The 24715-nt window shown below is 53.9% G+C and overlaps 1 protein-coding gene across 1 annotated transcript in view; it reads left to right on the top strand.

Moving 5' to 3' along the window:
• NUP210 (nucleoporin 210) overlaps positions 1-24715 on the top strand; it is a 100856-nt gene that overhangs the window by 3333 nt on the left and 72808 nt on the right. The window contains exons 2-6 of the mRNA XM_081246205.1: positions 8051-8187; positions 9519-9650; positions 16585-16681; positions 19412-19562; positions 22720-22852. Of these exons, the coding sequence (XP_081102331.1) occupies positions 8051-8187; positions 9519-9650; positions 16585-16681; positions 19412-19562; positions 22720-22852 (650 nt within the window). The remainder of the gene's footprint in view (positions 1-8050; positions 8188-9518; positions 9651-16584; positions 16682-19411; positions 19563-22719; positions 22853-24715) is intronic.

Here is a 24715-nt window from a genome sequence, read left to right as displayed (position 1 = left end):
CTCGTCCTCTCCTGAGCACCTGGGAGCTGCCTGATGTGTTGGCCAGGCTTGGTCCGAGCCAAGGTGCACGCTCTCACCACGGTCCACGGCCGAGGCACCTCTCAGACGAGGGCGGAAGTATTCTCTGGGAGGCCAGAGGGAGCCCTCTCTGCTGCCTGGGCCCTGTAGAGTGGGGCTCATCCGTGGAGCGTGCCGTGTGCCAGGCGGGTCAGGTGACCCTTGGAGAGGCGGTGGGCAGAAGGAGCCCCCAGCCTCTCTGTCCTTGCCCGCCCGTGACTGCGGGAGGCCTGAGGCCGTGCACTTCCCAGGGTCCCTCTGCTCACCCCCAGCAGGAGGCAGCCGTGGGTCACCCTGCAGCCCTTTGCCGGGGCAGTCGGGGAGGGGCGGGGGTGGCCTCCGGAAACCCCCCTGCCCGCCGAGGGAGCCAGGTTGGAATAGCATCCAGCCCCGCTGCCTTCTGCTCAGAGCCTGCGGGGCAGAGGCGGGCAGGTGCAGGAGGCTGGGCGGGTGGGGCAGTAACACCCGAGGGAGAGTGCAGCGGCTCAGAAATGGACGTAAACAGTTTGTGGTGTGGAAGCCCTACCGAAAAAGTGGCTTTAATTTCACCAGAGGCCCATCATTTGGCCCTCCCTGACCCCGAAGCTGTCCTCTGTTCCTCTGGGTGTAGAGCGTTCGCCCTTTACAGCCTGTCTGCGGGCGCTGTGTCCCCTCACACCCCAGGATCACACCTCCCTCCTCTTTCCTCTGCTGGGGCCTTGGGCCTGGAGACCTCTCAGCTGGGGCTCATATTTCTGGCGGTTTGAGGTTTGGGCAGAGATGCCAGAGCCACTGCAGTGCCCAGGACAGTGCTCACTGTGAAGGCCTGTCCCGCTGATGCCCGGGGACGAGCCCTGATCAGCAGGGGTGGCTCACAGGTAAGGGCTGGGGACTCACCAGCTAAGTGATGGATGTCTGTGACTCTTGCGATGAGCCGGGTCCTGGGGCTTGGATGGTGAAGAAGCAGGTGAGGCCCTCCTTTCATGGCGTTTGTAGTTGATTGTGGGAGTTAAATAGTAAACCAAGATGACGTCAGTGGCTGTGTTTCCTATGATAGTAAGTCTGGGAGAGTGGCCTGCGGTGGTGACCGCAGGGGCGGAGTGCCTTTCTGGACAGGGTGGACCGGAGACGGAGAGGGGGCTGTAGGGTCAGGAGTTGGGCAGGGTGGCCTGGGCCTGACTCTCCCTGCTGCTCCAGACCCACGGGCTGGTCACGGCCCCGACCCAGACCCACAGAAGGAGGTGACAGCAAGTGTCTTTGCGCCGTGGACCTGCTTCCGTGGGCGGTTTTCCTCCCGCTTCCCTTGCGGGTCCCCCCCACCCCCCACTCAAGCCTGCTCGGCCCCCTGAGGTGGCTTCCGCCCTGCAGGCCCTGCAGGCGCTGCCTCTGTCATGGGGGGCAGGGAAGGGTGGACCTGCAGGTGGGTGGAGGGAGGGCTGTGTCTTCCCCTGCTCCCACTCACTGCTTCGTGGCACAACCGTCACTGCTCCTTTTTCCACCGTGGCCTTCTGGCCTGACCCTCCCTGTCCTCGGGTGCCCCCGTCCCATTAGACACCCTCAAGATAAAAAATTCATTTCTGGCGCCAACATGTTGTTTCCATTTTTTCTTTTTAAAAGAAATTTGGTAAAATATACATATCGTAAAATGAACCACTTTTAAGTGTCCAGTTCAGTGGCATCAAGACATTCACACTGTTATATAACCATCACCACCATCATCTCCAGAACTTTTTCAGCTTCCCAAACTGAAACTCTGTCCCCATTAAATGCTAACCCCTCCCCATCCCCCGGCCCCTACAACCACCTTCTGCTTTTCCTAATACCCTGTAATATCTGCCTGTTTCTTTTTTGGGGGTGACAGTGTCCCCCACCCCACCCCCAAATGCAGTAACATTGTTTCGATTCTTGTTTGTTTTTATGTTTACCTCAGATGGATGGCAAATGGTGTAGGCTTTCTATTTATACTAGTGATATGAAGTTTCCTTTTAAAGTATTGTTTCAGGACTTCCCTGGCGGTTCAGTGGTTAAGATGGGGCACTTCCACTGCAGGGGGCGCGGGTTCAATCCCGGGAACCAAGATCCCACATGCCGCGGGCCACGGCCAATAAATAAATAAATAAGTACGTTTTCAATAAGGAAGAATCAATTTAAAAGAAAAATGTAAGGGACTTCCCTGGTGGTCCAGTGGTTAAGACTTCACCCTTCCAATGCAGGGGGTGCGGGTTTGATCCCTGGTCGGGGGGCTAGGACCCCACATGCCTCGCAGCCAAAAAACCCAAACATAAAACAGAAGCAGTATTGTAACAGATTCAATGAAGACTTTAAAAAGGTCCACATAAAAAAAAAATCTTAAAAAAATAAAAAAAAACAAATAAAAGAAAATAAGAAAAAGATACGAAGGTTACTTGGATGTAACTGGATGGGGGGCCGGGAAGGGCGGAATGTGCAGGTGTCCAGGCAGCTGCCCCGGTGGGTGGCCAGAGACCCAAGTCCAGAGGCAGGGACTTTGAATGTTGCAGGTGAGGGTGGCAGAGGGAACCAAATAGCAGAACCAGTTTTTCTGCTAATTCCTTTGCATACTTGGCATGTTTTTCCCCACTCACAGGCAGAACCACATTCAAAACCAGGTCACAGACTCAGCTCAGTCCTGGGATACACAGGAAGTGTGCCAGACCTTCTCATCAATGGCTGTTTTACCCAGGTTCAGTAGCATTTTAGGGAAGTTGATGACACATTAAGAAGCAGTATTTAGGATGCATGTGGGGTAGGGGGTGATTGAGCCATTTTTCACTGACGTCTGGCAGCCTGGGCCCTCCCATGGGCAGCCCCAGGTAGGTGGAGGCCATTAGCTCTGTTTTGAACAATCTGGGTGCATTCACCACAAGGGGGAAGGTTGTGTCTGGACCAGGGGTCTAGAGCCAGGCCGGACTGAGGTGTTTTCCGGGAATGTAACCCTGGGCAGGTTACTCCACATCCATGCAGAGGTTTCCTTGTGTATCAAATGGGGGGTTTCAGAAGGACTATTGGGAGGCAAATAAAACATTTGTGATATGTTTTATTCCGAGCCTGACACATAGTAAGCACATAATAAATGACAATTTGTTTTCTTTTTTAAAAAATATAGTACCAGTAGTTTGAATGTAATAAGGCAAGTCGCCTTGAAGAAATCAGTCAGGGGATTTCATTTGTCTCAACTCTCCTGACTTTCCTGCATGTGACAGGAAACTCAAACCAAAATAGTTTAAATAAAGCAGGGACGTTGTTTTGGCAGAGTTTGTTTCAGGCTGCACACAGGGCTCAGTGATGTCAGCAGGGCCTGGTCTCGGGCCTCAGCTGGGTGCCCCCTGGGGTAGCAAGAGGATGGGTCCAGCCCTGCAGCCCTTGTCAAGCCTTGCACGCTGGGTCTGAACACCTCCATCCAGGGGGATGCACAGCCGATCGGCCAGGCCCCAGCCACCTGCCTCCCAGGGTCCAAGGAGCATGGGTGCCCTGGAGCCTCATGGTCTGAGGGTAGAGGAGAGCAGCACCCCCAGAAAAGCTGGGTGCTCTTACTGAGGAGGGGGAATGGAGTCTGGGCAGCCAGAACCCAACACGGGTCCCCTGCAGGAATGACACCCATGTGTGCACGTTTGCCTTGCTTCCTGTTTGCCCAGCTGTGTGTGTGTGTGTGTGTGTGTGTGCGTGTGTGCGCGTGCATGCGCGCGCGCGTGTGGTGGGGGGCAGTATATATACCCTGGGTTTGCTCACCTGGGGCCCTTGTTGGGAGCTGCTGTGATCTGGGAAGGGGTCTCGCTGGGATGTGGGTGAGCAATTCGAGGGGAGAGGAAGCAACATGTCCACCAACACTGAACCGCAGGCTCCCCACCTCCTGTGCAGGAGTTGGGGAAGGGTTCTCAGGCATAGAGCCCTTGGTGCCTCTCGGTCCACTTAGGACATTTGGTAAAATTAAGTTTATAATTACAGACCTTCTCATAAAGAAAACTCCAGGGCTTCCCTGGTGGCGCAGTGGCTGATGCAGGGGACGCGGGTTCGTGCCCCGGTCCGAGAGGATCCCACATGCCGTGGAGCGGCTGGGCCCGTGAGCCGTGTTTGCTGAGCCTGCGCGTCCGGAGCCTGTGCTCTGCAACGGGAGAGGCCACAACAGTGAGAGGCCTGCGTACCGCAAAAAAAAAAAAAAAAAAGAAAGAAAAGAAAACTCCAAACCCAGGTGGCCTCACTTGTAAATTCTAGGAAATGTTTAAGGAGGAAATAGTACAAATCCTTCATAAACTCTTTCAGGAAAGGCAGGAAGAACAATCATTTCCTAGCTCCTTTTTATGAGGCCAACATCACACTGATTGCAAACCAGGCTCAAACGTTATAAGAAAAAGAAATTCACAGACGCAGAGTACAAAATTCCTGAACAAAATAGCAGCACATCAAATCCAGAAAAATATAAAAAGCGTATTGTATTATGACCAACTGGGGTGGATCTCAGGAATGCAATGTTGGTTTAACGTGAACCAATCAATGTAATTGCTTGATCAACAATGAATAATTAATTCTTCTATCAACAAAATGAAGAAGAAAAGCCATATAATGGTCTCAATAGGTGCAGAGCATTCAGCAGTCATTCATGATAGAAATTTGCAGCAAGTTTGGCGTAGAAGAGAATCCGTAACCTGATAAGGGGCATCTACAAAAACTTGCACCAGAGTCTTATGCTGGGTGCACTGAGGGCAAGAAATGAGCCCGCCACGGGCGCTGTCCTCACACTCAGTCTCCGAGGGGTCGGACAGGGAGAAGGATCATGCCAGCCGTGGTCTCGGGGCCTTTGCCTGTGCCGATGCTTTTGCCCGAAAGCCCTTCTCCCAGGTATTCAGGGATCCTGTGTCTGCCCCTCCTCTTCACGTGTCCCCTCTGAGGGAGGCTCCCTTCACCACCCAGTTGGAAACTGCAGCCTTTCCCTCCCCTGCCTTCTATTTGTCCGTAGCACTGTTGTCTGAGATCCCACGTTCACTCAGTCATTTTGTCTATTCTTGTTCTCCTCCCACTAAAACGTAAACTCCGTGAAGGTGGGAATTAATGTGTATTTTGTACTTCGTTGTGTCCCCAGCACCTAGAATGGTACCTGGAATATTGCACATCACCCAGTGAATATGGATTCAATGAATGAATGAATGAATGAATGGGTGCCTTAGGGACCCCAAGCTGTGGGAGCTGAGTGGAGGTTGAGGAGGATCAGGGATGGGTCCGTGGAAGAGGTACCATTTCCCATGAGCCCTCAAGGCCGGGCCGCACAAGAGCGGTGGGAGGGACACGAGGAGTGGAGGGCTCAGCAGCAGTGGAGGGTTGGGGGGGAAGCTGGGGGAGGGAGAACTTCGGAGCGGAGGTTAGGCTTGAAGTCAGAGGCTTCAGGCTCTTGCCAGTGGTGGACCCTGCTTTGGGCCTGAATCTTTGCCTGTGGCTCTGAGGATGTCTGCGGTTGGGGTTGGGGCCCCACCAGCAGGGATCAGGGTCAGGCTTCATTCAGGGAAGGGGATGGACAGGTCACATGTGAATGATCACAGTCTAGAAGGGCCCATGTTTTCTTACTTTTTTAAAAAGCAAAGTTCTGTGGTCAGAATCTCGCTGACTATGTGTGACGCCCTGCAGTCAGAGCTTTACATCCGTCATCCTATCTAATCCGCCCCAACCCTTTGCAGCAGGTACCACTCTTATTGCCCTGGACAGCTGAGGAAACAGAGGCACAGAGAACTGAGGTGGAATTGTTTGCTCAGTGTCACATGTCACACAGCTGGCGGGTGGCAGCAACCTGCTGCCCTGGGCCTTAACCGTCTCAGCAGAGGGTGAGGCCATGTCACCCTCACTGCCTGCGCCAGGGGCCCGGGGAGGCCCCTGAAGCTCCTCCCGTGGGTCTCAAGGCGAGTGCATGAGTGGGGAGGGTGGGCAGGCGTGCTAACCACCAGCTGAGATGCACAGAATGACCAGGTGGGCGAGCTGGAGCAGCTTTCATCCTTTCTGAGCAGCGGCCGTTCGTTTAAACTGGAGACAGAGGAAGGCTGTTTCGGCAGAAAAGCCATTGAGCCTGGACCTGCTTCCTTGGCAGAACGTGATGCTGTGTCCAAGTGACTCGGCCTTCGGAGCTGGTTTCTGGGTGGGCCTCTCAGCCGTCAGCTCTGTGCAGACCCCGCCTTCTCTGAGCCCTGCTCCCTGGAGCCGTCCTGCCGCCTGGGCCATGAGCCCAGAGCCCGCGAGGGTTAGGCTGAGGCAGCTGATGCGGCCCACGTGCTTTCTACCCCCTTCCCTCCGTTCCTCATGTGGGTCCTCCCCAACCAGTGTGTGGACAGGCTGGTCCTGAGAGCTCCAGCTCTCAGTGCGAGGGGCTGCTCTGTCCTTGTTTTATAGAAACACTGGAAAATGGCAGCTGATGGACAGACCCCGCGCCTCACAGCTGTCCTGGGGATGCTGTGTTTCCTTCCCAAACGCAGCCGCTTCATGACACTGTCAGACTGCTGCCTTTTCAGTGTACCACGTACACAAAAACTTACTATTTTCTTCAAAATGACTCCTTTTTTGAACATCGGACATCCTCTTCAGTATTAACATTTAGGAGCTCGTAAGTTTGATACATTTGTTTTTCCTGAAACAATTAAAAATGAATGTGTAGTAATTAAATGACCTAAAGAGTCAATGTAAAGATACATCATCGGTGCCTCACTGCTGTCTGGTGTTGTGTGCTCCGTACCCTGGGGAAAGCACTCCGGTAGTGGGAGGATTGTCTGATCTGGAGTCACACAGACCTGGCTGTGATCACTGGCCCTGCCACGTACAGCTGTGTGGCTTTGGGGAATTACTCAACCTCTCTGAGCCTCGGTTTGGTTTTCCCATATAGGCCTACTGGAGGATTAAGTAATCTGATGGACAGAAGTATTTAGCTCTGGGCTTAACACGTGGTAGATAGTTTCTTTCGTTATCTTCTTTGCCCTCCCCGTATTGGTCAGGGTTCTCCAGAGAAACAATATGTGTGTATGTGTGTGTGTGTATACACACCTCTGTAGGCTGTCAGGCAGGAGGAACTCCCTCTCATTTGCAGATGGGTCCGCCTTTTCGTTCTATTCAGGCCTCAACTGATTGGGTGAGGCCCACCGACACTGGGGAAGGCAATCTCCTTTACCCAGTCTACTGGTTTAAATGTTAATCTCATCCCAAAACACCTTCAGACACACCCAGAATAATGTCTGACCAAGTAGCTGGGCACCTCACGGCCTGGCCAGGTTGACACGTAAAATTAACCACCACACTCCCCCAGCACATTTCTGTATTTTAATAACAGTCTGGGTGTCTCTGCGTTTGCCAGACGGGACCTGCCTCTTCCTGTCGTCCCCTCTCATGTCCGGCGCTCTCTGCCTGGCTCGGGGTGCAGGGTGATGAACCATTGTTTCTGTGAAGAATGACCCATCCTCCCTCCGGGGCGAAGGTGTTTACCTGCCCTTCCACCCACCTTCCCTGTAACCTCGGCCCCGTGCGCTGGGCCTTGTGCCTGTTGCCAAGGTTCCCGTCGGTGAGCTCTGGGTTTGTAGGGCCTGTTGGGGATGGAGGTGACCGTCTGGGAGGCTGCCGTGTGCCAGGTCCTGCCTAGAGGTCAGCAGGTACCTGGCCTCTCCTCCTCCCCAGGGACCGTAGGCACTTTTCCCGCCAATAGTTATTTCCAGTTCCTTGGAATAGTCCTGTCAGGTGACTGTTGACCATGGAGGTATTTTCCATTGTCCCGAGCAGTGACTCTCTGCCTGTGTGATATGTTCAGGGCTGGGGTGGGGGTGAGGTGGGAGGGGAGGTCCATGCCCTCAGGATGTCCTCCTCCTACTAGAGGGGCCTCGGCTGCCTGTCTCCTCTGGGTTTGAAGCTGGTGGAGCCTGGCCCCTTTATCCTGCGAGTCTGGGACAGATTGGGGGGTGGCTGCGGCTCTGGCTTCTGGTCCCAGCCTTGCCTCTCCAGTGGCTCCCGAGGGTGACTTCTCTTCTTCTTGCCCCAGGTCATCGACCCGGCCGGAGGTGGCCAGCATTGAGCCGCTGGGCCTGGACGAGCAGCAGTGCTCCCGGAAGGCAGTGGTGCAGGCCCGTCTGTCCCAGCCCGCCCGCCTGACGAGCATCATCTTCGCGGAGGACATCAGTAAGGCCCTGCAGTGCCCCGCGTGGCCCCCGGTGGGGATGGGGGCTCGGGCTGGAAACACCCTGCTGAGACCTTGGGCCACAGGGACTGAAGAGCCCATGGCCACGCTTTCCCTTCTCTTGTTGGGTCTGAGGACGCCCGTGGAGCTGGGGGGACACTGAACAAGCAGCATGAACCCTGGTACCTCCTGCCAGCACCTTGTCCTGCCTTCCCTCCCGTGGAGGCTGGCTTTCATTTCTAAGTTATTAGTTGTTACCAAAATAACTCTTAATGGGCGTTGACTCAAAATGAAGAAAGTTGTGCAATGTTTCACTTCCCCATATTTAATTTGCCACATTATGGTCATAAGATGCTTAGAAAACAATGAATTTTCTGTCATGCTTTTCCCCCACCTAACATGGTATGAAAAGTTTCCCACTTTATTATAGAACTGTTTTTAATGGCCAAATAATATTTTTAACCAGAGGTTGTGCTATAAGCATTCCCTTATATGAGGCATTCAGATTGTTTTCAGATGTTTGTTTCAGTGTTATATAGGAAAATAAATAGTTTCATTCAGGGAACAATTTTGGGTTCTTTCAGGTTATTTCCTGCCAAGGATAGATTCCCAGCTTTGCTGGGTCACAGCCTATGAATATTTTTAAGGTTTTTGATAAATGGGGCTGAATGGCTTTCTCACAAAGTTAAGGGTGTACAAGTAGTTATATGGTGCCCGGAGAATGGTCAGAATGATTTTGTGTCACAAGCTGTTATTTTTCACGTTAGAGGATTCTCCAGGTAATGCCATTTATGTGTCTTATTGATGGAGCAAGTAAAAAATCCATGCAGATGTGCACGCTCTTTTTTTATACTATAGTGTAGTTGATAGTCTTATGCAAAAACTGCAGTGTAAACACAGACACACACAAACGCACAAATTCCGGGTGTAATTGCTAATCTCAGAGTAGGGACAGGCATTCAGAACAGCATCGTCCTTTTGGATGCTAACTTATCATACCAGAACCCTTGTCGTTCAGCTCAGTGGTTACACTCTGAACAAAACTAGGAATTCTAGGAAGTGTTTTGCACACAGCTTTAAACGCTGGCGCTCGCGGTGGAAAAGTACAAGATGGGCAATGAAAATGTCTGGAAGGCCCTTACTTCCTGGATGTCCATGCTGACTCTCGGGCCTCGTGGGTCTCCTGAGGGTTGACTCGGTTCTTCCAGCCCTGTTTTTTTGGGGGTATTGTTGGTTTTCCTTGTGTTTGCCAAAGAATAAGACCACCCAACCTATGAGGCGCTGGAGGTGGGGTGGCTGCCCTCCGGCTGACCCTGTGTTCCCGCCCCTGCAGCCACCGGCCAGGTCCTGCGCTGCGACGCCATCGTGGACCTCATCCATGGCATTCAGATCGTCTCCACCACCCGTGAGCTCTACCTGGAGGACTCCCCGCTGGAGCTTAAGATCCAGGCCCTGGACTCGGAAGGTGAGGCCACTGGCCTGGCGGGCTCTGTTTCTTTCTCTCCTTGTGTGTGGCCTGCTCTCCCCCAAGGCGGGCTGCTCCGGCCAGGGGGGCAACGTGGAAGAGGTCAGGACCATCTCAAAGTGGACGCCAGGCCCACGGTGGCAGCGAGGCCTCGGCCACTTCTCCACAGGGCCTGGAGGCCAGCTCCGTGCCTGTGTACAGCTGGGAGGGGCTCACGGGGTCACTGCTGTGAACAGCAGAGGCTGTGGGGTCTGGGGCCGGCTTCCTGATCCAGACTGCAGCCTACGCATGCGCGTGCGTGTGCTAGTGGGTGTGGAAGAGAGCACGTCTATGCTGCCGGCCCCACGTACCATCCTTCACTTCGTAGCAGAACATTGGCTTGTTCTGGGCTGGGATTCTTTGTAGAAGGTCTGTTCTGCTGGTTGGCAGACTGTGTTGGCTGTAGCCTGACCTCTTGGTCAAGGAGCGAAGGGAAAATTTGTAGGTTAAGGTTCTTGTTGAAGAAAGTAGGTCAGGCAAAAGGCATCTTCCAGACGAAAGATCTTCTAAAACTTCAAGTCCAGGCCAGGACTCACCTTGTCTTTGAAATCTCCCCTGACCACTCTAGCCCCCCCTGCCCCGGCTTTTTAAAAACATTGTTATAGATCAGGGTTTCTCAGTCTAGGCAGGATTGACATTTGGGGTAGATAATTCTTTGTGGTGGGGACTGTCCAGTACATTTCAGGGTGTCTGGCAGCATCCCTGGCCTCTATGCACTAGATGCCAGTAGCACCTACTGAGTTGTGACAACCAAAAATCTCTCCAGCCATCGCCAAATGTCCCTTGGGGGCAGAATCAGTGTTCCGAAGCATCTGTCCGAGCCTTCCTTCCGCTCTGTATTCATTCATCGGATAAGCTGCCCAGCTTCTCTGAACCCCCCTCTGATTGGTGAAACTGACATAATGATGCTTACCTGGTCACGAGGACCTGGTGAGTGAGTGTGAAGGGTCAGCCCCGCCTGGTGTGTGGTGGGTGCTCAGTGCGCTGGGTGGCCATGGAGTGTGTTCTGCCTTCCGGGTCTGCCAGGTCCTGGGGTACTGCTGTGGTGGGGCGGGCGCACTGGGCCTCTGCCCCTAGCATCTCAGGCCAGGGGGTCCACATGTAGATCAGGCCCCACATGCATCCTGGCAGCTGAGGTTTGTAATCACGTTGGGTGCAAAGTGTGAAGGGACCACTGGGTGGGGGAGCAACTCCAGGGGGCTTGGAGGTGGGGCGTGGAGGTCAGGGGTCAGAACAGTTTCTTAGAAGGCAGGATGTTTGACTGAGCCTCGAGGGATGTGGGGTCTGCCAGGCGGGGACCCCGTTTCATCCTTGAGACTGAAATTGGAGAGGCCAAGGGACACAGGATATAAAGGGGCCTTGTGTCAGGTGTGGGATTTGCGCCTGGTCTTGAGGCAGAGGGCACCGAGGAGGGGTTTGTGCAGGGAGCTGACGGGAGCTCACCTGCCCGACGTGGTGGCGGGGGTCCTATGCCGCTCACTGGAGCCAGGCGTCTTTGGGCGCCTCACCTGTCCTGACTGGTTTCACTTCCAGGAGTGGAGACTGAGAGAGAACACACGTGCACACACAGACACACACAGACCAGGCACACACACATGCTAGTCCTTCGTACGCAGCAGAGCCAGAATCTGAGCTCCGGCCTGGTTGGGTCCCGAGTTCACTCTCAGCCAGGAGTCAGCACGTGTTTTCCGTGACGGGCTGGTTAGGAATTGTTTTAGGCTTTGCCGGCCAGACCGTCTCTGCAGCAACTACTCAGGCGTGTCAGCGTGGCTCTAAAACAGTCACAGACTGTGGAATGAATGGGCGTAGCTGTTCTAATAAAATTTTATTCACAAACACTGGTGGGCGCTAGATCTGGCCCAAGGGCCGTAGTGTGGCAACCCCTGCTCTTAACCTCTCTGGTCTATTTCCTGTCTTGTCACTTAAAAAAGAAAGCTTTGTTTATTAAAAAAATTTTTATTTTATATTGGAGGATAGTTGATTTACATCGCTGTGTTAGGTTCAGGTGCACAGCAAAGTGGTTCCGTTATACATGTATGTATTCTTTTTCAAATTCTTGCCCCATATAGGTTATTAGAGAGTATTGAGCAGAATTCCCTGTGCTATACAGTAGGTCCTTATTGATTATCTATTTTATATATAGTAGTGTGTACATGTCACACTATCCCAAATCCCAAATATCCACACAAATCCCAAACTCCCAATCTATCCCTCCCCACGACCCAAGTTTTGTTTATTTTTATCAAGATTTATATACCATGAAATTTACCCATCTACAGTGTACAGTTCAGTGGTTTATTTTAAAAGTGTAGTCACAAAGTTGTACAGCCGTCACCACTGTCTAATTTCAGAACATTTTCATCACTACACAATGGAACCCCACACCCATTAGCAGTCAGTTCTCGTGCTTTCCTCTTTCCGGCCCCTGGCAGCCACTCATCTACTCTCTGTGTGTACAGATTTGCCTATTCTGGACATTTCATATGAATGAATCATACAGTATGTGGTCTTTGGTGTCTGCCATCTTTCGCTGAGCATATTGTCAGGGTTCACCCATGTTGTAGCCCGTGGCGGCGCTTCATTCCTTTTCACGGCTGAGTGATGTTCCATTGTATGGATGGACCACATTTGTTTATCCATCCGCCAGTTGATGGACAGTTGGGTTGCTGACACCTTTGGGCTGTTGTGAGTAGTGCTGCTGTGAACATGGGTTCGAGTCTTTGTGTGGACATAGGCTTTCATTTCCCCTGGGTCTACACCCAGGAGTGGAATTGCTGTGTCAAAGGGCAACTCTATATGTACCTCCTGAGGAACAGCCAGAGAGTGTTTCCACAGTGGCTGTGCCGTTTCACATCCCCACCAGCAATGCATGAGTGTTCCAGTTTCTCCAAATCCTCACCAACACTTGTTATTCTCCATCTTTTTTTTTTTTTTTTAATAGTTTATTCGCTTTTAAGTCACTTTGGTTTTTCCCCTTGGGCAGCTGGTGGATGTGTCAAGAATGGAAGGTGGCTGCCCGGCCTTCCTGTGTGGGACAGGTGCCCCGTGGCCCTGGGGGATCACGTTTCACAGTCCTCCCACTCCTAAGGTTTTGGTGGTGCATGTGGCCACTTCCGGGGGGAACCCTGGCTCACCCAGGCCTGCATACACTGGCCTTTCAGGAAGAGCCCAGATCAAGGCCCACCTTTGTGGCACCAGGTGGTTCACTCCCTGCCTCCCTGTTCACTAGGAGGGTGTCCCCACCCAGAAGCACTTGGACTAGTTCCTTAGAAATCCCCTCATCCTTCGTCCTGAGCCTGTATCCTCCCTCCTGGTCAGTCTCCTTTGTAAGGATGAACTTGACCTTCATAACCTCGGAGGGCCCCACGGTCTCAGAAGGGATGAACGTTATCTAGGTCGGTGCCTGTTTGGTTTTTACCCTGCTTGTGGCTCAGCAGACATTGTTAGGAGCCCAGCCCTAAGTGTAGCCTCTTACCCCACGAGGGTGGATGGTAATTATACATTAGCCCATTGTACAGACAAGAAAGCTGCGGCCTAGAGAGCTTCAGTGACTCACCCAGGGTCATGCAGCTCATGGGCGGCAGAGCAGGGGCTGGAACTCTTGGCCACTAGGCCACGCTGCCTGTCTCCAACTGCTGCGTGTTTCCTGGGCACCGTGGTCTGCACCAGGGGCTGGGGTCTACTTTATTGGCCTGAGGCCATCTGCAGGGTTCCTGCCTCGAGTTAATGTTTTCAGAGTTCTCTCCCAGCCCGCATGTACCTGGTGTCTGGGCAGTGCTGGGCGGCTCCGGTCCCCCAAATGTCCCGCCTCCCCTCCCACTCAGAGCACCTTCCACTCCCACTTCAGGATCTCTGCTTTCCGAAGCCCAGGCCCTCTGGGCATCCCCTCTAATATTTTCTCCTCCAGGGCTCTCCCAAGGTGGAGTTTGTCCCTCCTTGAAATCCCTCAGTGATTCGCAGGCCCAGCCTTGGGGCACGGGGCACTTTTTACTCGTTGTCAGGCTTCGCACTTGGGCAGAATTTAGATCACTTCATTCTTTGTTTGACACTGGACTTTGGGCCCAGCGGGCATCCAGCAAATGTTTGTTAAGTTGAATTGCTTAGTGTTTTCCGGCTGCCCTCCTGGGACCAGGACAGGGGGTGCAGCCTCCGGAGACTGGGCCCTGGGATTTCCTTGTTAATATGAGCACTTGGCACACAGTCGGTCTAATAGCTGCTTTAAAAAACTTTTTTATTTTACATTGGAATATAGTTGATTAACAATGTTGTGTTAGTTTCAGGAGTACATAATAGCTGCTTTTCAAACAGACAAGGCAAAACTCTAGGCAGAAGCTTCTTGAACCGCCCCTACCTCCAAGCCTGCAAATTCCTGCTGAAGGTGTGGGTCTTGGAGCCTGTTTTGCTGGAAGGTGCCCTTGCTCACTGTCTACTCTGGGAAGTTGTAGTCAGGTCACATGCCATCTCCTGTGGTTTTATTTTGTCACCCAGACGTCAGGGCCAGCTTCACACAGGGTCTCGTGCTACGAAGGTCCCCAGGCTTGGTTTAATGCTCCACTGTTGCCGTCTTGAAATTTTAATAAATTTATTTTTGTACTCGTGTTTTGTGAGTGGGGTCTGATGGGACTTGGAGCCTCAGTGATTTGAGATCCTGCTTCCCTGCCACCTCCGTGCCTCCTGGGCTGGGTTCCTGGCCACCTGTGCCCTGTCCCCTGGTGTCCTGGGTCCTGCCTGTCCTCTCCCTCCCCAGCCTTGTCCTGTGACTACGGCCACCTTCCATCCCCAGCGGGGGCCTGGGATAGGCGCGTGTCTCCAGGGTATGTCGGGGTGGAGCGTGGCAGAGGCCATCCCTGTCCCAGGGCACGTCCATTCTAGAGGCTGCATTTTGGCCGGAGTGAGCCTCTCACCCACCCTCGTCTGGTTTCCTAGCATATCCATGCACAGGCTACAGAGGCTTAGCGTGGGCATCAGCAGGGCGGGAAGGAGAGATGCCTGACTCAGTTTCCACAGAGCCTGCTCAGCTAGGACACAGTGTGTTGGTCCAGTGGCTGGCAGGAGGGGACCCCTGTAACTGCCACATCCATGTGTACCCCAAATTGCAGGGCAGGGCCTCTGGGTACCTCTAAGGGTCTGTACTCACCCTAGAGTGTCCCTACCCGCCCAAGGGAGCACCCCCTCGGCCAGCCCCATGCCTGGGGCTTTCTCTGTCTCCTTCCAACTCTCCCAAGTCTGACCTGCCTCCTTCTGGTGCTTTCCCTGCCTTTGGAATGAGGAGCCCCAAGTTTTCATTGGCATAGAGCCCTGCAAATTAGGCAGCTGGTCCTGCATGCGCACCTGCCCATGTGGGTGAAACTTCTGGAAGCCCAAGGATGCTTTCTGCTCCAGGAATGATGCCACATTCATCCCTCCCCTCACATCCGAAGATGACAGAGATGCGGGGATTCTGAGTCTGAAAAACAGAGCTCCAAGCGTAACCACTGAAATGGATGAACACAGGGTTTCCTTCTCCATTTTCCAGGTTAAGAGACCCAAGGAGGCCTCCCCCAGCCTCGGTCTCCGCGTCCTCAGGAGGCCGTGGTGAACCGTACTTGCCCCTGAGCTGGCAGGCACCCCCCAGGCACCTCGCTGGGGGCACTTTCTCCTTTCGATCTTCTCAACAGCCCTGAGACCTCAGAGGTGGGGTGGGGCCTGACTCTAAATGCTCTGCGCTTTGCAGTGAAGGAAGAGCTTTCCTAGGCCCCAGATGCTCTGTATTGGGGGCTGGCCAGGCAGGAATGTAGATGATGGAGGTGGAGTGGGTGTGGGCGATAGGGTGTGGCGGGGAGTGGGGCAAACCAGCTGGAGAGGCTGAGCCAGCCTCTCATCACCAGAGGGAGCAGGGCCCAGGCAGCGGGGTCTTCAGACTTTTGAACTTGGAAGTTGGGTATATAGTATACTGCATTTCTTAATTTGAAATGATGAGAGCCAATTAAAAAATGTAATCAAGGGGGCCTCCCTGGTGGCGCAGTGGTTGAGAGTCCGCCTGCCGATGCAGGGGATACGGGTTCGTGCCCCGGTCTGGGAGGATCCCATATGCCGCGGAGCGGCTGGGCCCGTGAGCCATGGCTGCTGGGCCTGCGCGTCCGGAGCCTGTGCTCCGCAACGGGAGAGGCCACAACAGTGAGAGGCCCGCATACCGCAAAAAAAAAAAAAAGAAAAAAAAAAATGTAATCAACATCACTTGGGGAAAAAACAAACCATAGTTCCCAGCAGATCAGGCCTTTGAGCCCCCCGTTTTCATCTCCCGCCCTGTTCCCGGGTGTCTGCATAGAACCAGGTGTTGCAGTTACCCTGAGAAGGTGTTTACGGAGGGTTTCAGACCCACCCTGAGTCCTGCTCCTCTGGGAACGGTCGCCCAGTCACGGGCCAGGCTCCATGTGTTCTGGCGTCTGGTCCAAGGCACGCGGAGGCCGGCTGTGCGAGCGTCCACCTCCTCCACCCGGGACTTGGGGTCTCAGCATCTCGGCCGAGGGGCAAGGATGGGCACATGAAACCAGACGGCCTGGGTTCCTTTCCCAGCACAGGGAGGTGGTGAGGGGGGAGTGAGTGACAGTCTCAGGAGCCACCATCTAAACTGTAAAGCACTTAGCCACGTGAGGGGTGATGGGTGCGCATAGGCAGGAGGTACAGCGGGAAGGACACGGCTCCCCCCGAGAGGCCAGGGCTCACTCACGCGGCTCAGCCCTCACGGTCACGTGACCCTGATCCTTTCAGCCTCGTTTCCCCTCCCTCCCTCCCTGCTGAATGGAGGCTGGAGGCTGCAGGCAGTGCCGCCTGCTCTGCAGGGGCTGGTGCACCTCCCCTGCCCCTGGCCCCGGGGGGGTAACTCGGGTGCGCCCCTCTGCTCCTGCTCCTACAGGAAACACGTTCAGCACCCTGGCCGGGCTGGTCTTTGACTGGATGATCGTGAAGGACACAGAGGCCGACGGGTACTCAGACACCCACAACGCGCTCCGGTAAGAGGCGCCTGCCTTGGAGGGGAGGCGGGAAGGGGGTTGTCGCCCGGCTCCGTGTGGGCTGGGGGCTTCCATCATCATCATCCCCGTCGGCTCACACGGTTGTGCAGGAACCTTGCTGCTTGGGCAGCCCACGGGGGTGTGTTCTGTGCGACATCGTCGAGGCAGCTGGGCTGTCCAGCTGTGGGGTGCGGCCCCACTGGGGGTGAGCTAACAGGGAGACAGTTCCGGCTGGGGTGACCTTCCTGCAAAGACCTCTTCCAGGCGCAGGAGGCTGCCTTCCCCAGCACGGGGGTGGAGGTGGGCCTGCAGGCAGACTCCTTGTGAGACGGACTCGTTACCCATCTTGACTCAGCCAGTCCTCCCAACAGCCATGTGGCTTCCGTACCACTGTCCACGTGCCTTAGGTTGCTAAGGGGCGGAGCTAGAGCTTGAACTCAGATGTGTATAGATTCTCACAGTGCAGTGTGGTGGCCATGAACCCTATCCTGGCTGTTTAAATTTAAACTAGGTACAGTGGAAAATTCAGATCCTTGATGCACTGGCCACATGTCAAGGGCTCGTTAGCTGTGTGGCTGGTGTTACCATACACTGGACAGGGCAGACGTGGAGCGTTTCCATCACAGAAGGTTCTGCTGGCCAGTGCTGGTGCAGACCCAAGGTCTGGGCTAATATCCCCTGCTATGCTGCATTGCCTCATGCTGTATTATAAAAATGTTAAAGAGTATAGTCCCTTTCGGGGGAGGAAGACTTATTTTTTAAAAAATTTTGCAGCACATTTTAGCCTACGGAAAAGTTGCAAGTGTAGTACAGAGAGTGGATTCCCCGAACCATCTGAGAGCAAGCTGCCACCCTGGGGCCCGTGACCCCCAGTTATTTTAATGTGCATTTACTACCTCTGAGGACGTTTTCCTGCACATCCACAAGACGGTCATCACAATTAGGGAATTAACACTGATGCCCGCAGTCACAAGACCGTGTTCAAGTTTTGCCAGTTTATCCCAGTTGTATCCTTTGTAGCAGAACATGCCCCCCAGGGTCACCTGCCGCGTGTTGTCCTGTCTCTCCTAGTCTCCGTCAGCGTGGTAGGGTTTCTCAGTCCTTCTTCGACTTTTGGGACGTTGCACTCATGAAGACTGTAGTCCAGTTATCTTACAGAGCCTCCCCCATTTCGGGTTTACCTGACGCTCCTCCTGATCAGACCCAGAGTTCTGCACCTTTGCAGGAACGTCACAGAGGCGAGATGCCGTATTGTCCTTGTGTCGTGTCGTGATTTTGTTGGTCCATCAGTGATTTTGTTCGCTGTCATCACTTGGGTAGGGTGGGGTCTGCCAGGTGCCCTGCTCTGATGTCACTTTCTTACTCCCTTGCAATTGATAAGTATTTTGTGGGGAGTCACAAGTCTGGCCTTTTGTTTACACCTTCAGAAGTCCAGCTCAGGGTTCCAGGACACATCCAGGCTCTGCTCACGGCCATTTCCACGGCGGGCACCCTCATGCCCTGACACTGTGCAAGCCAGGTTGCCCTCTTGGGTCAGAGCTCTTTGGGTGCTGGGCTGTCAGCCTCTGTCTCTGGTTGAGCACTGGAATTTCTGGGGTCTCCGTAAGCCAGGAATGTGGGCTTTAGGTCCAAGAGACCTGCATTCTGGTCCTGGCCTCGTGATGTCCTGCCTGTGGCCGTCATCAAGGACTGACCACCTGAGCACCATCTTCCTCCTGCAGCAGTTGGAGGTGTCACTGTGCCCACCTCGGAGGGTGGCAGGGTGGGCGAGCACATTGACGGGGGTGAGAGCCCCTCTCTGGGCCCGGCACATACTAGATGTTCAGGGGACGCTGGTTGCCTGCCCCGCTTCGCACCACCAGGCTTGTTTCCTGCCCTGACGGCTCCCGGAGCTTCCAAGCACCCGGTATGTAAGTCGAATGCTGACCAAAGTCCAAGGTGCTAAGGGGTGCTAGAACCAGAGTGTCCTGGATTTTCATTAAATTCAGTGTGTGACACCTCGTAAAACTGGGCCAGGAAATAAATCACTGCATACTATAGCGCCCGGCAGATCTTGGGGAGAATGAAAGTGTGTCCGACTGACTGCTCTCATTCGGGTGGAACTGGGGGGCTTATCTGTAAATCGGGAGAGACTCAGGCTGGCCCTGCTTACCAGCCTGTGCTCTGAGGGTTCCACCCCATCCCGAATTCTCCCTCCCTTCTCCCCACAGCCTAACCCCAGGGAAGGTAGGATTCGATGTGATTCCCTATTCCTAACACTGGAGGGCGTGGTCGTTGAACCATTTCCCAGATGGAGGAGCTGGCCAAGGAGCGGGGCTGGGACGCGTGGGGAGCCCTGAAGGACCCTGGCTGGGCCTGTGGTCCTGGGCCTGCTCTCAGCTTCCGTGAGCCTCACCTTTCATGTCTATGAGACCAAAACATTTCAACTAAGCGGGCGGTCTTCAAATTTCAGTGCCTGCCTTTCATCATAATCACATTGGGATTTTTATAAAATGCAGATCCCCAGGCTTCGTGCAGACCAAGGGCCGGGCCGGGGCCGAGAATCTGCATGTTTCACAGGGACGTTGGCAGTTCTGATGTAGGACATTTCAGGGACAGGTTTCTAGGCAGCACCGACTAGGTCAGCAGCACTTACACGGGGTCTGGCACCCTGCAGAGGTGCTTCGGAGAGTGAGTGTGTGAGGTTCCTGGGTTCCACGCATCAGGTCTGACCGCACGTTCCTTTTCCAGCATCCTGACTTTTTTGGAGTCCACGTACATCCCTCCCTCCTACATCTCAGAGATGGAGAAGGCGGCCAAGCAGGGAGACACAATCTTGGTGTCCGGGATGAAGACGGGGAGCTCCAAGCTGAAGGCACGCATCCAGGAGGCCGTGTACAAGGTGGGTGCAGGGGGGCACCTGCTCTCCGGGGCGAGATCTGGACGACTGGTTCCCTCACATATTTAGTAGCAGAGAGGAGATGCCCTACCGGGAACCGTATCTGGTGTGAGCCACGGCTTAGGAACAGGTGGCCGGGGCACCAGAGCCGCCACCTCTACAGTCACAAGGCATCTTTTCTCCTCAATTTCCAGGGAGGTCCGGGAGCAGTGGGGTTGGCATCAACTAGCTTATCTTCAGTGAGCTCTCCTGTCCTGCTGTAGAGACACATCCGAGGCTTTGGAACTCCCAGGGTCCACCAGCCATTTCACCCTGTGCCCCACCTTGAGCCCTGACACTGGTTGCCTGGTCCCACGTGTGGAGGGCTCGGACTCCGACTACCCCCTCCCCCTGTCGTCTGGCCTCACCAGCACCTGCTTCTCCATCAAGGCCCCATTTTGAGAGTGGAGGTGGGGCAGGGGCAGAAAGGACAGCGAGAAGTGGGTTTAACCAAGGCCTGGTTCCTCCCTGGTTCTTGTGGGCTCAGGTCTGCCCTGCCTGGGCCTCCTTTTGAGCTGCAGACCTGGGGTCTTCCTCTTTGTTTGCCTGGTTCCTGGAGCCCAAGCAGGAAGTTTGTGGTACATCTGCTGATTAATTTCTAAAGTGACAGATGAGAATTCACTCTCTTCAGCGGTTTAGCCGTAGTTTGGGAATCCTGGAGGGTTTTGGAAACATGAGGCAGCCACGTCCGGTGCAGTCCTGCAACGTGCCTGGGATTGCAGTTAGTATTTGGGGAGTTTGTCTCCTTGTGTCCTGGGCCCCATGGGGGCACAGGGCTGGGCCGGGACCGGGCCCCCGCTGAGCTGCAAAGGCGGCCTTGTCCTGCCTATGGAAAGCACCCACCTCAGAGCCCGGCCCAAGGTGGGTGCTCTGTGTGGTTGTTTTTTCTTTTTAATGTATCAAAGATATTATTTAACTTATTGGGTTTTTTCTATTGAGGTGTAGTTGACATACAACATTATAGTAGTTTCAGGTGTACAACATGATTCGATATTTGTGTATATTGCAAAATGATCATAATAAGTTTAGTTAACATTTGTCACTATATGTAGTTACAGAGTGTATTTTTCTTGTGCTAGCAACTTTTAAGATCTATGCTGTGAGCAACTTTCAGATATGCAATACAGTATTGTTAACTATAGTCCCCATGCTATATAGGACATCCCAGGGCTTATTTATTTTATAACTGGAAGTTGGTACTTTTTGACCCTCTTCACCCATTTTGCCCACCCCCTTTTTGCCAACCACTAATCTGTTCTCTGTGTCTGTGAGCTTGGGTGTTTTGTTGTGTTTTTTAGATTCCACGTGTAAGTGAGACCATATGTTATTTGTCTTTCTCTGTCCCTAAGGGGAGGATCTCAGTCAGTACCTAGATCCAGATCCAGACTGGTTAGAAGCCAAGCCTTCAGACAACAGCTTTTTTTTTTCCTAATTAATTTTTTTTTTTTAGATTTTAACTTATTATTTATTTATTTATTTTGGGGTCGCATCGGGTTTTAGTTGCAGCGCACAGGCTTCTCTCTCATTGTGGCATGTGCGTTTTCTCTTCTCTAGTTGTGGCACGTGGGTTCCAGAGCACGTGGGCTCTGTACTTTGGGCACACAGGCTCTCTAGTTGAGGCACACGGGCTTAGTTGCCCTGCGGCATGTGGGATCTTAGTTCCCTGACCAGGGATCGAACCCGCGTCCCCTGCATTGGAAGGCGGATTCTTTACCACTGGACCACCAGGGAAGTCCCCAGACAACAGCTTTTAAAGGACACACGTATGTACAGTCCTCTGGGGTTGTGAGCAGAGCCTCCCTGGCCCCCAGAGCCAGGGGATCTGGAGGTGTCTCCTGGGCGGCAGTCACAAGAATCGGGGCTCCAGACAAGGGTGCAGGCTCCGTTCTGGGAGATGCCATGAGCTGTAGTGAGGCAATGGGGGTACAAAGATAATGTCCCCAGCCTACGTTCCCCGAGAGCCCCTCTGTAGACCCTACATGTGACAACCCTGAAGCCTGCCCTCCAGGCCAAAGCCTCTTTCCAGCAGGTAGGCCTCTTCCACCTAATGACTGCGGGGGGGTGTCAGTCAGCTGTGTGTGCAGTGTCGGGGGTCGTAGCCCAAGCACTGTCTCTGATTGATGGTCCTGTGGGGCCCAAGGGCCCCCAGGGCCAGGGGATCCAGGGGTATCCCCTGGGCGGCAGCCGCAAAACCCAGGGCACCAGGTGTTAAGAGCTGGGGTCCTAGACACGTATAAGAGCCCCCCTCCTAGAGATGCCGGTGCTCTGGAGTGGGGCAGAGGGAGGGCATGAAGGTATGTCCCCCCCCAACCCCCAAGGCCTCAGGAAGGGTTTACTGTCAGCCCTTAGATGTGTGTTTAATTAGAAGCCGCCCCTCAGGTGCAGCCGTGATGATTAGCTAATGGGCCTCTTTCCAGAAAGATCGGGTTTCTCTGCTGTGCCCTGGGGCTGGTAGCTGATTAAGAACTCTTTCTCCATCGGTTCCGGTCCTGCGGGACCCCAGAGCCCATGGCTGGGCACCAGAGACGGGCATGGAGACACGTTCTCTGGCAGCAGCTGCCAGAGTCAGGGCACCAGAGCGGGGGTATATACTCCTTTCTGTAAGAAACCGGCGCGCTCAAGTAAGGAGAGGGGCTGTGACGGTGCCCTCCTCGCCCCCGTCCCTGAGAGCCCTCTGTGGGCCCCTCTGCGCAGGCAGATAAGCCTCTTTCTCAGAAAGCCCGGTGTGTGTCGCTCTGCTGTCTGTGCAGTGCCCTAGGGGTGGTGTCCTGCCAAGAATAGTCTCTCCACTCGTCAGGGTCCTGTGGGGATGCAGGAGTACGGCCCCCAGCACGGGCCTTTGGGGCTTTTATGGGTGGAGCCCCTGGGCCCCTAGTGGCCTCTGTATCCATAGCCATCACCCCTGGCTCGGTATACTTTAGCAGTGACCTCTAAATGGCTGCCTGCTGTACCACAGGGCTTCCCTGGGGTTCTGGGGTGTCCAAAGGCGCTGCCTTGTGTTCTCACCCTAACCTCCCTGTGCCCACGTGAACAGACTGAAAAGTTCTAAAGACGCTTTCTCTTGCTCACACGGACCCCTGCTCCGGGCTCACCTCGCCTCTTCTCTCTTCCTCATGCTAAGAACGTCCGCCCCGCGGAGGTCAGGCTGCTGATTTTGGAGAACATCCTTCTGAACCCAGCTTATGACGTCTACCTCATGGTGGGGACATCCATCCGCTACAAGGTGCAGAAGATCAGGCAAGGAAAGATGACAGGTGGGGCACCAGCTCAGCTTGGGACTCATGGCAACGGCGCCCTTTTGTTATCATGGTGAAATAGGCATAACATAAAATTTACCATTTTAACTTTTTTTTTTTTTTTTTTTTTGCGGTACGCGGGCCTCTCACTGTTGTGGCCTCTCCTGTTGTGGAGCACAGGCTCCGGACGCACAGGCTCAGCGGCCACGGCTCACGGGCCCAGCCGCTCCGCGGCACGTGGGATCCTCCCGGACCGGGGCACAAACCTGTGTCCCCCACATCGGCAGGCAGACTCTCAACGACTGCGCCACCAGGGAAGCCCCCATTTTAACTATTTTTAAGTGTTCATTTTAGTGACGTTGATTACATTCACATTTTGTGCAACCATCACCACCATCCATCGCCAGAATTTTCTCGTGTTCCCAGACTGGAACCCTGTGCCCATTAAACACTGACTCCCCAACCCCCTTCCCTAGACCCTGACAACCACCCTTGGACTTTCTGTTCCTATGAATCTGACTGTTCTCGGGACCTCGTATAAGTGGAATCATGTAGTATTTGTCCTTTTGTGTCTGGCTTATTTCACTGAACTGAATGTCCTCGAGGTTCAACCGTGTTGTAGCAGGTGTCAGGATCTCCTTCCTTTTCATGGCCAGATAACATTCCATTGTCTGTATAGACCACGTTTTAGACACTCAGCCACTGATGGACACTTGCTTTGCTTCCACCTCTTGGCTGTTGTAAATAGTGCTACTATGAACATAGGTGTACAAATATCTCTTCGAGACGCTGCTTTCCATCTTTTTGGGTTTATATCCCTTTGTTTTAAGAATGTCCGAAGCCATGAGCTTCACGCTGGACTGGGTTTTGCCCGTGGGTCTACCACTGACTGCTGGGCAGCCTTGGCAAGACACCGCTACCTTTTGGGCCTCAGTTTCTCTCTTGGAGCCCTCAAAGCCTTTCTGCCTGTGCTGAGGGCAGAATGAATTAATGGACATGGATTTTTTCTGGAAATTCTAAAGTGCCGTGTACATGTGATGCATTTTCAGTGATGAGTGTTCTTAATGCAGCACCAAGCCTCCTAAGAATTATTATCATTATCATCTTTTTGTTTAGTTTACACACATTTCTTGGTCAGAGCACAGGTCATCTAGTATCTCGGGTACAAGAGTGTTCCATTCTAGGCCCGAGCACTTGGACACATGTCTGGGCAGGTGCTTTCCCCAGGTTGCTGGCTGCTCTGTCTGTAATACAGGGCATCAGTTAAGAAGCGTGTAGATGCTTCAGCATCCGAGCAGCCTGGGCTTGGTCTATAGTTGGGTCTGAAAGTCTGAGGGCAGTGGGTCTGGTCAGTCATTACTGTGTGGCAGGGCGCTGCAGCCCTGGGGAGGCCTCAGAGCCGAGGACAGGCCCCTCCTGCCCCGAGGCCCGGTTCTCTCCCACACGGGGTGCCCTGCTAAAGGACAGTAGACTGGGGGTCCCAAGCGTCTCCGTGTGCCGGGCGTGGAGCGTCCGGCTCTTTAGCACCTGTCAACGTGCAGGCGGGTTGTGTACGAAGCTGGGCTGGGGGTCCTGGCCAGAGCCTGGCGTGCACCACAGACTTTAGGGAAGCAGAGTCTAAAAGCAAGGGGACGGACCTGGGTGTGGCTTTCTGAGACTCTTAAAAGGGGAGATGGCTCAGCAGTGGAGTTCTCAGGACCCTGCCCCTGCGTCCTCAGGGGGAACGCAGTGGAGACAAGTTAAAGGCCAGAGGGCACCCACAGGGGCTTCTCAGAAATACCGTCTCCACCGGAGCACTGTCTCGAACACATTGTGGCCTGATGGAGACAGTCTGGAACATCTGACCATCATGAGAGTTTCCTAGCTGTTGTGCTTTTCACA

This window comes from Mesoplodon bidens (assembly GCF_964165515.1).
Source record: "Mesoplodon bidens genome assembly, chromosome: 10".
Taxonomy (NCBI): Eukaryota; Metazoa; Chordata; class Mammalia; order Artiodactyla; family Ziphiidae; genus Mesoplodon; species Mesoplodon bidens.
This window is presented reverse-complemented; position numbering and strand designations above follow the sequence as displayed.